General features: G+C 39.2%; 1 protein-coding gene across 2 annotated transcripts in view; it reads right to left on the reverse strand.

Annotated features, from left to right (window-relative positions):
* Positions 1–6,766: 6,766 nt before the first annotated feature.
* The window catches only part of LOC121328102 (pyridoxal kinase-like), a 145,924-nt gene continuing 136,551 nt past the window's right edge, over positions 6,767–16,139 (reverse strand). For both annotated transcript variants that reach the window (XM_041272591.1, XM_041272590.1), the window contains one exon: positions 6,767–8,262. In XM_041272591.1, coding sequence (XP_041128525.1) covers positions 8,150–8,262 — 113 coding nt within the window. In that variant the 3' untranslated portion in view covers positions 6,767–8,149. The remainder of the gene's footprint in view (positions 8,263–16,139) is intronic.

Consider the following 16,139-nt stretch of genomic DNA (forward strand, 5'->3'; position numbering starts at 1 on the left):
AGGTGTAGAGGTGCTGCAGTGCTTAATAACAACAATCCAAAGCCTTATTAGTTGCTTTTAACTTATAAGACTGAGTATACACAATGATGTGTACAGCCAGTCAAAACCACAGGGTTCAGTCCCAAAACAATAATAACAAACACACACTTTAAAACGCCTACACGGTCACCAGTCCAGTAGTCAGTGCTCCGGGTGAAAGTGGTGTTGTGAATACACGTTAATAGTGATTACAGTGGAGCAGTGTAGTCCAGGTTAGATGCTGGCTTAACAGTGACAGCTCCCTGATATTTAGCCGTCTACAATGACAAATAACAACAGTTAATGAGACAGACAATACAACACTCACGGTTTCTTTTACTCCTCTTGGTCAATCCGTAACCATAACAGAGGAACAGATAGCTCGGTCACATCACCTTTGGTAGCGAATGCAATCATGTCTCCTCTGCAGCATCAAACACTGCTGTTACACATGGAGGTACGCTTGTTGTCGCGTGGACAAGTGCTTGTGCGTTTTATGGAACTGCAGGAAAAAATAAAGGAATTCTTGCAAGATCACAATCGACCACTGTGCGAACAGCTGACTGATGCGTTTTGGATCAAAACAGCATACCTAGCAGATACATTCACTCTTTACAATGAGACAAACAAGCGGATGCAGGGTCCTGAATCAAACGTCATGCAGAGCAAAGACGCTCTCGACGCTTTTGTGCAGAAACTGGAGTACAGAGTTGGAAAAATGTCAAAAGGGGAGCAACAACAATTTCCACTGCTGATGAAACAGTCTGTTGGCACTGTGCCTGCGTCTTTACGCACTGAGTTTACCCGGCACATGAACATGCTTCGGGAGGAAATTAAATCCCGTTTTGCCAATGTTGACGAATACTTATCAAAGGAATCGTGGTTGATGGACCCTTACATTTGCAGTCTCGAGGACGTGGAATACCTCGGCTGTGAAGAAGAGCTTGTTGACCTTCAAGCCGATTTTGTGTCAAAGAAATATTTCCACGAGAACAGATACAAAAAGTTTTGGATTGTCAAAGGACACGCTGTTGCACCCAGACTGGCCAAACACGCAGCTACAAGGGTTATTCTACCATTCAGCACTACATACCTGTCTGAGACGGTCTTCAGCGCATTTGTAACAATAAAAACAAAAGCCCGTAACAGGCTTGATGTCCACCAGGACTTTAGACTGGCTGTCACTAGCATTACACCTAACATCCCATCCCTGATGGTATGCAGGCCTGTTGTGTGAAATTGAATTACTTTAAATTTAAAAGGAAGTTGATGTGGAAGTAAATAAGACAATTACTGCACAGAGTAATTTCAAAAGGTCCTTTATTATTTCACACACACACACACACACACACAGTTACATACACAGATGCTATACTGCGAATAACGATATCCCTAACGGGACACAACCCAACAAGGTTACATACAAAGATTATATTAATCACAGATCAATACAATCCATGAGACGCAACTGAACTAATTCTTACCCTTCCAAGCAGATCGGGAGATCCCTTCGACCCTGGTAAGAGAAAGCAGCTGTCTCCAAGAAAATACCGAGCAGGACTGCGCGCTAATCCTCACGGCTGAGTCCCATCAGAGCAGGGGAGAACCCCATCCTTTATAACTTACCAAGTTAGGCTTTTGCGTGAGAGAGAGTAATTGGCCAGATCACTCCCTCGAGGTTCGGCCCTCTGAATAAACCATCCCTTTCCCTATTCTGACAAAAACAAGTTATATAAGCGTGACAAAAACAAGTTATATAAGATACGGGGTTATTATAGGGCAAGGGCAAAGATGAACTCGAACGCATTTCTAGAACTTTCTAGAACACACTTTTTTTTATTACAAGGCCCAAGGTGGCCATTAGTTTTTTAAGGAAGGAAAAAGTTATTGATTGTAACTTATTGTTTGTTATTGTTACTTATTGTTATTTTTATAGCACATGCATTATAGCTGTGTCAAAACCAGTGTTCACATGATGTGCATGTGTGTATGCAACAACCGTTTCAGTTACTTTGTCTGAGGGAGATCTAGGACAGAGCTATATAGGTGCTGTTAATCACTTATTACGCTGATAATGAATCATTATTCTTTTGGTAACAATGTGTGTGTATAGGCCTACAGTTAATTATACACAAAGACAACCAGGGCCAACCAAAGAGAGAAGGAAAGAAAAACTCTAATTGATGATTTTTGTTACCAAAAACGGTTATTTCTAACCTGACTTACTTGAAATTGAATTTTGGTGTGTGTGGGGGGGGGGGGGGGGGGGGGGGGGGGGGATGGGTGACCAAACCACTGGTTTAAATGATTGATTATCTTTCCTTTTATTATTGTTTTTGTATTTGTAACAGAAAGCTCCCGCTTCCTTTTGTACTGTTGACCCGCCTTTCCCATTTTATTAAATGTTTTTGGCACTTGGTTCAGGGAGGTAACTTTTCCGTTGAAGTTGGCTTTTTTGCTAAAGGTGTGTTTGTTGAAGAGCTGAGGTCGGTGCAATATGCAGTTTAGATTGTCTGTCCTTCATCCTCTGCGGGCTAGAGGGCTTTATCTGAGTAAAAACTGGTTTGTCACAGATTACCACTGAATGCTATTAGGGAAAACCAGTGGGGACAATAAGTGGACTCCTGGGTCGCAAAGGGATCTATCTCCATGTACCTGAACTTCTCCCAGATGAGGTTCACAACCTCCAGGTGAAGTTGCCATTCCGAAATGTAGGGGCCACCTCTGGAGAGGAGGTCTGCTGCCCAGTTCCTCACCCCTGGCAGGTGAACTGCTTTTACTGAAAGCAAGTGATGTAAGCCCATAGAAAAAAGCTTCCGAGCAACACGATGGAGACTGAGAGACCGGAGACCCCTCTGGTTGTGATGTCTGTTTGGATCAACACGTGTCTCCCTTGTATCTCACAGAACAAATTCTGCAGGGCCAGACGAACTTCCTGCAGATCCAAAATATTTGTTTAGAGAACCTCTGTGAACAGGCTGGTTGATTGTTACATCAGGCCAGTAAATACAAGACACAGAGTGGTGAGTGAATTGCACATTGGCCCAAATAAGTAGACAGACAAAGAAAAGGGACGAACCAAAACAAGTATCATGCGGGTTCTCCTGAACGGGTAGGAATTGTTATATTTATTATTTTCTCCTTCCTGTTCTTTCTCCCTAAACACACCAACCCGAGTAAGTGATTCATGCATCTATATATACAGCTGTGCTGGGATTCAATTATTAATTAATCATTTACTTGAATCCCAGCATGTCAGCTAATTTGTGCAATCCCCATGCCCACATACTAATACACATTTTACATGCACATGAAGTGATTGTGTAATCTCTGTACCTAAATACAACTATACATTTTAAATCACCTGTGCTACGTAACCCACAATCCATGCACCAATACATACACAGCACATAAAACATAATACACAAAAATACACAAGAAGTATCTGGAAGGTCAGTACCCTTACCACTGCATTGGGCTAAAAGAACTCCAAGCAGACAATAAGCATCTGGATTCTATCGTCTGACAGATTGCTGACCATGCTTCTGGAAATGAGGCTTTCGCTGAGATAGACAACCCTTTGTGAAGGTGTTAACAAGCTTTTCAACTGATTCACAGTGATGTCTAACCGCTGGAGGTGGTGGGTGACCAGTACTGTGTGCAACACTGTCTATGCTGGTGACTCGGCACATATCAGTGCAAGGAACGAGAGGCTGATTGGCAGTACATGAAACTACCTTGAAAGGCGAACCACAATTACTTTCTGTAGCCGGGTCTTATAGGGATGTTAAAGTAGGTGTCCTTGAGGTCCATTGTATTGAAACAGTCGCCTGACCTTACTTACTGCAACAACTGCCGCGTTGTCAGCATCTTCAATCTCTGGACTCTCAAGTACAGAGTGGGATGTCTGGGGTCGAGGGATCAGCCTGAGGCTGCCAACCCGTTTCAGCACCAGGAAGTACCTGGAGTAATAGCCTTGCTTCTCTGTTGTAGAGCCACCACCTTCTGAGACACAAATACGGTCTCTTGAGGGTTCATGACCGTTGTTGTGATCATGCACTGAAAGAGGGGGGCCAAATCTAAACTGCAGAGAGTAAAAGGCCCTGATGGTGGTAATGACCCAGGTGTCTGTGGTTCATGATTGGCAATAATCCTGTGGCAGCAAATCCCTAGGGCTGCTGGCTTGTAGAGGCTTGCACCTGTGGCTGCTGCTTGTGAGCAGGGTGCCGATAATTGCGCCAGTCTTCGAGTTGCATACTGTGAAAACAGTTCTGCAATTAGCTCTAGCAGGGACTGCAGGAGCCTGAATCTGCATTTGGGGGTGACTCCTCTGACAGGGAGAGGCTTACCGTGGGAGCCAAGACATCTGATCAATTCTTAGATGTCCATGTTCTCAGTTGCAGTAAGGGACATGGCGTCCTCCTGCTCTGGTTGTGGGTCAGGCAATGGTGCCTGAACCCGGGGGACTGAGACAAAGGGGACAGGGGGGGCTTGCAGCAGCTCAGTCAAAAGGGACTACTGCTGGTTCATAGTTTCAAAAAGCTTTTCTATTTGCCACGCAACCCGGACAGTACCAGAAGGCCTGCTGTAGTGGATCCTGTTCCTCTTCTGGTAGTGGAAAGGGGGAGCTCGCCGAGCCAGATGATGAATTGGAGGATTTAGAGGAGCATGGGCTGTTAGTCCTGATCCTACCCCCAGAGGATCGTTTCCTAGCTCCCGGTGTAACAGGGAGTGGGGACTCTGTTGACTGCACAGCAGGGGACAAATGGGGTGAGTCATGCTGTGCCAGGGTCAGAGATGCAGATCAGTCTCTGGAACAGATTTCCAGTGTCCTCTTAGAAAAATGAGCACAAACACCGCAAGAGCTGTGTTCTTTAACTCCCTTCCCAAGCAGTGGATGCATTAATCGTGGTTATCTTCTGCTTTAATGAACCAACTGGTACAAGCTCTGGTATGAAAAGGCACGAGCAAGAATTTTAAATTCGACTCCCGAAGAGCCGAGCAGTAAGGGAGAGAGAGCATGAACTGAATCCTGGGTAAGGGCAAAGCAGAACTCCCGCTTTGTGGACTTAACCAGAACCAAAGCTATGAAGAATTATTGCTTAAAAAGCTAGATTATTTCAAAATATAAATTAATTATAATAAATTATACTCGAAATGAGAGAGAAAAAGTGAATTAAATCAACTTATCTCCATAGTTATAAAGTCAATGCTGTGCATTTAGTTACTACAGCAACGTGGTCAAACAAATACCGGCTTCATGATTGGTGAATTCTTCATACTGTAAAATGACATTTCTACATAGTACTAGAATTGTACAATGTGTATAAAAAACACAAAAGCTTTGTTTGTCACTTTGTTTGTCACTTCAGGTTTGAAGTTAACGTTTCTCCATAAGGCAGTAAAATAGTCTAGGGAATTACACAGCCATTGTAATTAATGTGTCAGCATAAGTTTTAAATGTTTACAAAACTCAAAAATCTTGCTGCATTTGTCATTTAAGGTTGTTTTTAAAAAATCTATTTTAGCTGCTTGTTACTTTTTTGCAGCCAACAGTCCATTTAAAATAACTTGTTTCCAGCAGAAGTTTGTTACAAGGTTAATCTTTGTTAAAGATTGTTTCAATAACGACTCGAGTTCCAATGTTACAATGTACATTTTAAAGAGTTGACTCAAGAGTTAAAATGTTTCAGTCTTGGTGTTCGGATGATGTTCTTAATGAACTATCAATATAACACATTTTAGGCAACTTACATCAGTAGAATATAATTAAATAGAAAAGTGTTTTCAGCATGGAGAATCCGCTATGAACGAATGGCAATGAATGAATGATGACGATTGCAATTGCAGATGATTTATAAATTGTAAGGGCACTCAGGGCTCGATGACTGTGGTGGACACTCAGGGCCCGAGTGAAAGATAAATTTGGCAGGAGGCCTTGTCCTTGGGTGCCCGACAGCTATATGCGTGAGGCCAGCTGGAAATACATGAACAGTTAGATGCATCTCAGTGCCGCAGACAGGAAGTGGCTATGGGCCACCTCCCTCCAAAAAAACGAGGCCACAAAACCATGAATGGAAAATAATAAATAATTAACACGCTCCACGGTGGCACCCTGCCACCTATCCCCCAAATATTGAATTTAATGAAAATCAGCAGCTGAGACACGGCCCGTCCCCCAGAGCATGACTGCGCCGAGGGAGCGAGCCCAGCCTCTCCAACCCGACCACACACCCTGCAGAAATAAATACGAACCGCTCAGCACTCAGGTAAGGAAAAACCTCCTACTCACATATTTTTTATTTTTTAGGGGGAAGCTCAGGAAATCCGTGGCTGAGGGCAGCCCTTCCTCCAGGCTCTAAGCGGTCAACTCCCGTTTCGGCTTCCCAGCGGCTGAGCAGCCGAAACAAAAAGAAAAGACATAAAAGAATAACACACAGAGCTTTTATATGCTTGTGGATGATGTATTCATTAGGGGTGGATTCTCCTTTGCAGAAAAGCAACCAAGTATACAATCCTATTTTTTTTTTTTTTTTTAAATAAAATGACGGTTTTGTACACTGTGGTTTATTTTGATTGTCATTAGTGAATTTCTTTAACAAATACCATGAATTTGCTGGGCCCCTACTTATAATTCATCAATCTGTTACATTTGTATCCTACATGCTCCTGTACATTGGTACAATAAAACAAGGACTTCACAAAAGGTAATATAATCATTTTTTATTGCATTATACCATACATATTATATAAATGCTGATTTGTACAATACAATCTTCATTGAAACATGTTATAAAATAGTCTTACTCAAAAAACTAATTTTACTAGTCAAATACTTTTCTTCCATTAAAAAACAACAAACTATGAGATACTGTTTAAATGTTAACAGACAGTTACAGATATGGGAAGGTTGAGGGATATCAGCTGAAGACGACTAATTAATAAAAGGCAATACTGCTTTTTCTATGATCTTTTGATTAATCATGCTTATTACCTTATGACCAGCTTTACAGTATTGCTTCCTAAACTCCCCCTTATTATCATGTAATGTTAATGCCTGCTGTAGGTTCCCTATATCCACTGTCTGTCATTGCTTCCTCTTACTTGATTCAAACTGAAGAACCATTCCCTAGAGCACAGCTCTGAATCATAAACTGATGTGGATGTGAACTGAAAAACAACAACAATAATTATCTTTTTTAAAATCACAGTTAAAATGAGTATAATTAGTATCAAATAAATCAATCTCTCAAATGGAAGTGATTTAAGGTAAGATTACTTTGAATGTTCTATTTTTATTCAAATGAAGCACATCAACTATTAGAAAAATAAATGTCATGACGAGATTAAAAGCAAGATGTCTTCATGTTGATTACTTGGCTTTTACTAAACCACCTGTGTCTTGTAAAATATGTTGTGCAAGTCTTCTGTATTTCAATCTCTATATTATTTAGTCTACTTTCATGTGAAGCAGTCCTTTGTCCAAATTGGATATATGTTTTTTATGAGAACACAATATCTTTTTAAACCTTGATAAAATCAATTAGTTTTTTGCTCCATTTTTGTAGCCCCAAACTACAGTAGATACCCCCGTCCACCCTCAAAGGAACACACTCATACAAGTACAGTACACTGGTTCATGTAAAGCAGTATGAAGAATATATTTCAGAGCTGCATTAACCTCTTTTTTTCCTGGCCATAAAAAATATTACCCCCTTTGACTTACTAAATATGTAAATGTTTGGAAAAGGTGTCATCAAATTTAGGTACAACAAAAATGTTTCCTGTTTTTACAATTATTATAGGTAATTCAAACTAAGATAATATACCTGATTTGAACTGCAACCTTTTGGTCACCTATTTATTTAACCTTTATTGGGAGACTACATGTTAATGTTGGAAATAGGTTAATACAACTCTAAGAAGTAAAGATGGCTGAGAAAAGGGAACCGAATTGCTATCTTTCTGTTCAACAATATAGTTTTGTACTGGCCCATAGTTTTTCTTGCCTTTAACCTCCTGCTTGACTCGTGGAAATTTTGTGCTTTGTAAAAGATCTAAGGTAAATTACACATTACAGATCAAATTTACAACACCTATACATTGTGCAGTATTGGGGTTTATGTGATGCTTATAACACAGTGGCTTGTATTACAATCTCTGGGTTCTCAATGTCCTTCTTGCTCTGTACCATCCGCATTTCCAGTTGAGCCGCGCTCGGCTTCTTCCCAGCTCCTGCCATGCCTGGAAAAAAAAACAGGTTTCATTTAATTTCTGCTTGGAAGAGCTACTAATTTTTTGTTAAGTAATGTACAGTCAAAACAGGATGTACTGTATTCAAGGACCATCTGTCTATAGGGTGATGAACTTCAATTTATATACTTTTACCATGCCAATCACCTGTCTATAAATTACACCCTCCAGCAGACTGTTTGCCCTGCTCCTATAATAGAGTTTGTTTTGTTAACTAAAATAGCCATAGTGGAAACAAATTTGGCCAGGATTGTTTTGTAATGTGTTCATTTATTTATTTAAACTAATATTAGCACACATATGGTACCCTCTCCACCCTGTTTCTTGTCATCTGCATCATTGATTGATTGTCAGAGCACTGAATATACTCATTACAAAAAACTTTGTTAAACAAGTTATGGTTTAGCTTAAAGCCACAAAAATCCTTCCAACATTTATAATTAAATTAACTTCAACAGTGCAGCTTGAAGCCACAAAGGTCATGAATTGCCATATCACTCATAATTAATCTGCATCCAGGTTAAGCTGATAGCATAGATACAGATATATGATGGGCAGAGTAGCATTCAGTGATAAAGAGAGCAGTCAAAATGGCAGAGGTAAGAAAATGAATTAAAAAAACTTTAGCAACAACATCTTTAACATAAAAAGTTCCACTAAACAATGATAAGGGAAGCAGGGAAAATCTTTTAGAAATATTTAGCAACACAAAGTTCAACTAAGTAATAATGACCAGGTATCCCAATCAAGCATGCAAATAGCCCATTACACACATAATTAATAAGTAAGTCACCAGGACTGACATCTACAGTATGTAGAATACAGTCAAAGACAAAAGAATTGGTACCCTATTCTTTTTATACCATAATTCAAGGTAACAGATTAAGGACAACCATTTAGTAAATGTAAACTACTTTTTAATAAAACCGAAAGCAACATACATGTTCTAGCAATTTAACATTGATCAAGAAAACAAACAAACTTGTTTAAGTATTCGTTCATGACAAAAGTATTGGCACTCCTGCTTTATTGTTTTGTGTGTTCTTCATTTTCAATTGCATTTTTCACATCTCCCCTGATCATCAGCTGTTGAATGTTGTAATTATGTTGTATAAAGGGTGGTGTTAAGATTAATTTTGCTACCTCGTTAACTTCAGTAACATTTCTATTTACACTTCCCTGTGTCGACAAGGATACAGGGGAAATATCAGTATGTTCGTTTTAACTTTGAATAGCATTTACTAGATGTAAATTTGCAGACAAAAGTACTGGCACCCTACACTTAATATAAGATCATTCAAGAAAACATGTTAAATACAAGCCTTTAGTGAACATTTGCCAACAATTAATAAAGACAAAAATACACAATTACTGAGTTTAACAGCTTCATGCAATTTGCATGATAAAAGTATATTGGTGCATTTACATTAAAAGTCTGTAAAAATGTAATAGAATGAATTAAAAAAAAAAAATTATACTGTAACTAAGACAGAAGAAGAGGTAATTATTTCAAATATCTGTTGAAGAAGAACATTTTGGAAACATAGCAGATGATGGTCAAGACTAAGGAGTTGGATTCATGTTTGAGAAATGCACTCGTAGCAAACTACAACAAAGGAAATGGCTACAGAACAGTATCAAATAAATATGGAATACCAAAATCCACAATCAGAGCAATAATCAAGTACCACAAAACAAATACAACTGAAACACTTGAAAGAAGTGGACATCCAAAAAAAATAACGGGTATAGTAGGTAGAAGAAAAGTGTTTTTCCCTGTTTGGGGCATTAGTGTAATAAAAATAGTAATAATTACAGAAGTCTTAATAATGATGTTATATTTCTCAATATTAACAAGCCTATAGTTTAATGGATTCACAGTCATGTATCTTATTTGGACTTAATAAGACTTGATCTACAAGTAGTCCTTGAGTTAAAAGCAAATATTCTAGAAATACTGAAATATTGCAATTATTAAAGTATTATGCATAAAAAAGCAAGACAATGAAGTGTAAACTGTAATTAATAACTTCAGTACACAGTGGACCTACTGAAGGAAAATAACTAATTTTGTGACCTCTTCTTTACCTGCTTGTATCAGAGCAGCGCTGGGCATGGAAAGTGCTTTTTGACAGCCAAAGCGAGACTCGCTGGTAATCAGCAGTTTTGAATCCAAAGCCTTTATAATAAGCAAAATGAATTACCAAAATACCTTTTGGTATCAGAATAAGTATATGTACTAATGTCCGTTCTCTTCATTATATTATAGAAATTAATGAAAACTTGGCAGCCGAAGCAAGCATTTCACCATATCAGTTCTTATCAGAAAGGTAGCAATTTTAATTGGGATGATCTTTGTGAGCCAAAAATATGGAGACTTTTGTATACAAAAGAAAAAGCAACTGTTGGACAGAGTTACATTTAAAACTAAAAAGGCCTCAGTGTTGCATTTATTTTAATTTTACTGCACAAATAAACAGGTATTTATTACAAGGAAACTGTAGTGTTTAAAAGTGAAATAATTAAAAGTTTGTCTCACTCCCACCTCCACCAGCAGAGGGAGAATACTTGCTGGTTCCACCTCCACCGCTGTGGGATGACTGCTTGCTGCTCCCACCTCCACCAGCAAAGGGAGCATGCCCGCTGCAGCCAGAAGGGGAGGAGCCCCTGCCTCCTTCACAACCAGAAGGGGAGCACCTGCCACCTTTGCCAGGAGCAGAGCAGCAGGAGCTGCCTCTGTCTCCACCACCACCACCCAAGGGAGAGGAGAAGGAGCTGTCTCTCCCTTCACGACAGGACAGACCAGGACAAGAGGCTGATGGTCCACAGCCCTCTTTGCATAGGCTGCTGAGCAGAGGAAGGGAGAAAACTGCTAGTTTGCAGCAGCTGCGGAGAGGGCCATACCCAGCACCACAGCTAGTCCTGGCTCCACTCTGCAGATCACCTCCTGAGGGTCTGCAGCCGCCGTCACCTCCTGAGGGACTGCTACTGCCCAGTCATGCATTGCCTTTGTGGCTGTCAGGGGTGCAGACTTCCAAAAATTATTGTGTTCTGTAGTGCTGGCAGCTCCGCCCCTTACCCTTGTTTCAGAACGGTGCTGAATTTGAATCAGCTTCTCTGAGTTTCAGTTTGTGATCAGAAAAAGACATACAGCTGTTAGAATTCAAGCTGCATTAATTTCCCAATCAATGTATTTTCTGATGAAAGCAATTCTAGGTTTAGTTTCTCCTTACTGTTTCTAACTGCTCTACACTTTTACAATGATGCACTTCTCACATGATGTCGTGCCACTGTCGCTGGAAGAACCTGTTGTGCCTGCTTTACTAAAATAGACCATTAGGTGGCACTGGATCTGTAGTCTAGCTGCCTTTGAAAGGAAGTTCAGCTGGTGGGATGTAAATGGAGGATTGAAAATATAGTTTGCACAAGTTCACGCTTTTACTTTCTACTTCTGAGTTTACTGCTTTGTCCTTCAACACCATAAATTGACGACGAGGGTGGCCACTGCATCTGTATCTCTTCCTGCACCATTTTTACCCAGCACGGGTACGCCTGTGATATAGTTTCAAACTTGGATGAAAATGTTTGAGAATTACATGCTGGTAAAAAACACTGCTACCTGAAGCCCGAAAACACAATGTCTTGCTTCATTGCCTTGGAACTGTTAATCACACAACCAAAGTCTGCTGTTCAGTTCAGAAGCATGACGTCAGGGAGATCTTGCTGACTTGCCCTTGAGAAATCCAGATATCCAGCTTGTGATTTATTTCAGAGATGATCGCCCAGTACTCGGCTATTTTTCTACAAATATCATGCATGATGGAATTTCTGCACCAGCAACTTTTTACATAGTGAAAGCAGACATAAGAACATAAGAACATAAGAAAGTTTACAAACGAGAGGAGGCCATTCGGCCCATCTTGCTCGTTTGGTTGTTAGTAGCTTATTGATCCCAAAATCTCATCAAGCAGCTTCTTGAAGGATCCCAGGGTGTCAGCTTCAACAACATTACTGGGGAGTTGATTCCAGACCCTCACAATTCTCTGTGTAAAAAAGTGTCTCCTATTTTCTGTTCTGAATGCCCCTTTTTCTAAACTCCATTTGTGACCCCTGGTCCTTGTTTCTTTTTTCAGGCTGAAAAAGTCCCTTGGGTCGACACTGTCAATACCTTTTAGAATTTTGAATGCTTGAATTAGGTCGCCACGTAGTCTTCTTTGTTCAAGACTGAACAGATTCAATTCTTTTAGCCTGTCTGCATATGACATGCCTTTTAAGCCCGGAATAATTCTGGTTGCTCTTCTTTGCACTCTTTCTAGAGCAGCAATATCTTTTTTATAGCGAGGTGACCAGAACTGAACACAATATTCAAGATGAGGTCTTACTAGTGCATTGTACAGTTTTAACATTACTTCCCTTGATTTAAATTCAACACTTTTCACAATGTATCCGAGCATCTTGTTAGCCTTTTTTATAGCTTCCCCACATTGTCTAGATGAAGACATTTCTGAGTCAACAAAAACTCCTAGGTCTTTTTCATAGATTCCTTCTCCAATTTCAATATCTCCCATATGATATTTATAATGTACATTTTTATTTCCTGCGTGCAGTACCTTACACTTTTCTCTATTAAATGTCATTTGCCATGTGTCTGCCCAGTTCTGAATCTTGTCTAGATCATTTTGAATGACCTTTGCTGCTGCAACAGTGTTTGCCACTCCTCCTACTTTTGTGTCGTCTGCAAATTTAACAAGTTTGCTTACTATACCAGAATCTAAATCATTAATGTAGATTAGGAATAGCAGAGGACCTAATACTGATCCCTGTGGTACACCGCTGGTTACCACACTCCATTCTGAGGTTTTTCCTCTAATCAGTACTTTCTGTTTTCTACATGTTAACCACTCCCTAATCCATGTACATGTGTTTCCTTGAATCCCAACTGCGTTCAGTTTGAGAATTAATCTTTTGTGTGGGACTTTGTCAAAAGCTTTCTGGAAATCTAAATAAACCATGTCATATGCTTTGCAATTATCCATTATCGATGTTGCATCCTCAAAAAAATCAAGCAAGTTAGTTAGGCACGATCTCCCTTTCCTAAAACCATGTTGACTGTCTCCCAGTACCCTGTTACCATATAGGTAATTTTCCATTTTGGATCTTATTATAGTTTCCATAAGTTTACATATAATAGAAGTCAGGCTTACTGGTCTGTAGTTACCTGGTTCAGTTTTGTTTCCCTTTTTGTGGATCGGTATTACGTTTGCAATTTTCCAGTCTGTCGGTACCACCCCTGTGTCAAGAGACTGCTGCATGATCTTGGTTAGCGGTTTGTAAATTACTTCTTTCATTTCTTTGAGTACTACTGGGAGGATCTCATCCGGCCCAGGGGATTTGTTTATTTTAAGAGCTCCTAGTCCCTTTAACACTTCTGCCTCAGTTATGCTAAAGTTATTTAAAACTGGATAGGAACTGGATGACATGTGGGGCATGTTGTCAGTATCTTCCTTTGTAAAAACTTGTGAAAAGTAATCATTTAACATATTTGCTATTTTTTTTTCTTCCTCTACGATTTTGCCATTTGTATCTCTTAAACATTTAATCTCCTCTTTGAATGTTCTCTTGCTGTTGTAATATTGGAAAAACATTTTGGAATTGGTTTTAGCTCCCTTAGCAATGTTCATTTCTATTTCTCTCTTGGCCTTTCTAACTTCCTTTTTGACTTGCGTTTGCAGTTCTGTGTACTCTTTCTGCGTACTTTCTTTTTGGTCCTTTTTTAATGCTCTGTAAAGTGCCTTTTTTCGCTGAATATTTTTTTTAATTGATCTATTAAACCATTTTGGCAATTTAGTTTTACATTTAGATTTGTCTACTTTAGGGATATAATTGTTTTGCGCCTCTAGTACTACATTTTTGAAGAACAACCATCCTTCTTCTGTGGGTGTTTTCTCTATTTTACTCCAATCTACTTCTGTTAGTCTCTGTTTCATGCCTTCATAGTTTGCTTTTCTAAAATTGTAAACCTTAGCTTTAGTCTTTACTTTTGGGGATTTAAAAAACACTTCAAATGAGACCATGTTGTGGTCTGAGTTTGCCAGTGGTTCTCTGACCTCTGTTTTAGTTATTCTATCTTCGTTATTTGAAAAGACTAAATCAAGGCATGCCTCCCCTCTAGTGGGTGCCTTCACAAATTGTGTTAGGAAGCAGTCATTTGTCATTTCCACCATTTCTATTTCATCCTTCGCGCTACCCACCGGGTTTTCCCATTTTATTTGGGGGAAGTTGAAATCCCCCATTAGTATGGCTTCTCCTTTGCTACACACATTTCTAATGTCATTGTATAACAGATTATTGTGCTCACCGTCTGAATCTGGCGGTCTATAGCATGCTCCTATTATTATGCCTTTTGAATTTTTGTCTGTTATTCTGACCCATATTGATTCGGTTTTAACACATCATTAGGAATTGACTTATTTAAAATATTGTGTTTATGCATCTCTGGCATCACTGAAAATATTTTAAGACCTACCTGGAGTACAGAACTATTTAGGTGAGATCATGCTGTATGGAAGCAACCCTGATGAACACAATTCATGCCTGTGCTCAGCTCTACAGAAATTACAAGACACTGGATTGCAGATGAATAATGCAAAATGTAAGTTTCACCAGGACAGCCTGCATTTTCTATGATACTTCATATGCAAAGATTTTTGAGCATAATCTGCAAACATATGTGGCATCTGCTTCTTCCCCTGGCTGGAATTTGTGTTGCTGTTTGAATCGGTGTAAGCAAATTAGCTATGTTTTATTACAATGGTCCTCAAAGTCGTGCCCGCGAAGCCAGGCCATTATGCCCGTGGTAGCTGTTCTTAAATTATGGGTCGTGAACACATTTCTGGTGGGTCATAGCATAGGAAATTAAAAAAAGTTTTAGACACGTTTTTCCAACAAAAGCGCCACTGTTGACAACGCTGCTCGATTATGCTGTGCTTGTTCGTACTCAACATTTTTTTTTTCTGAATGGCTTTTACAATATGATCAACCAATTGAATATCTGCATTGACTCTGTGGTAGCCCAATCATAAGTTAGCTGGGTGGGACATAAACTGTGTCTGTTTCAGGTGCAGGTACTGACTGTAAGTTTAACCAATAGGAGAGTTAAATATCTGCCAAGTTTTACGTAGCTGTCCAATCATAAGCAAGCAGAGGCCATTCACGGTATTCTGCATAAAAATTGAAGGCGAGTGAGTAGCCAATGGGAAAGTGAAAGATCTGACAGCTGTCCAATCATTCGTGAGCAGAGGCGGGATGTTAATATGCCAGGTAGCACTGAATTTCAGCAACTATTATTGAGAAAAAAAATAATTTCAGTATTTATAATTTAATTTTCTATCTCTATTTTTTATATTTCACCAGACAAGGGGAACACCATTGTAGATTTAGTTACGAATCCACTTTCTCTGAATAATTGTGCTTCAGATGAGCGATCTTTAAAACAGAGTAGTGTTAACAAATTTGTCAAATTGAAACAAAGCGAGATGCTATCTACACTTTTATCTGTGTAAACAAGCTATTTACAAATATTTGCATTGCATATTTTATGTAAATTATTTAAAGAATAAGCGCAGCACGCATAATTAATACCTGAGACTTGGCTTTATCAGAGTGAGCCCAGAATAACCCCACTAAAACTCTTAAAGATATAATATATATATATATATATATATATATATATATATATATATATATATATATATATATATATATATACAGTACCAGTCAAAAGTTTGAGTACACCGGCTTGAAACCAGGCTTTTCATGATTATCTATGCTTTTAACTGTATAAACTTGTCTATAAACACTTAACATTT

This window comes from Polyodon spathula, chromosome 15 (genome assembly GCF_017654505.1).
Source record: "Polyodon spathula isolate WHYD16114869_AA chromosome 15, ASM1765450v1, whole genome shotgun sequence".
In the NCBI taxonomy this organism is placed as follows: Eukaryota; Metazoa; Chordata; class Actinopteri; order Acipenseriformes; family Polyodontidae; genus Polyodon; species Polyodon spathula.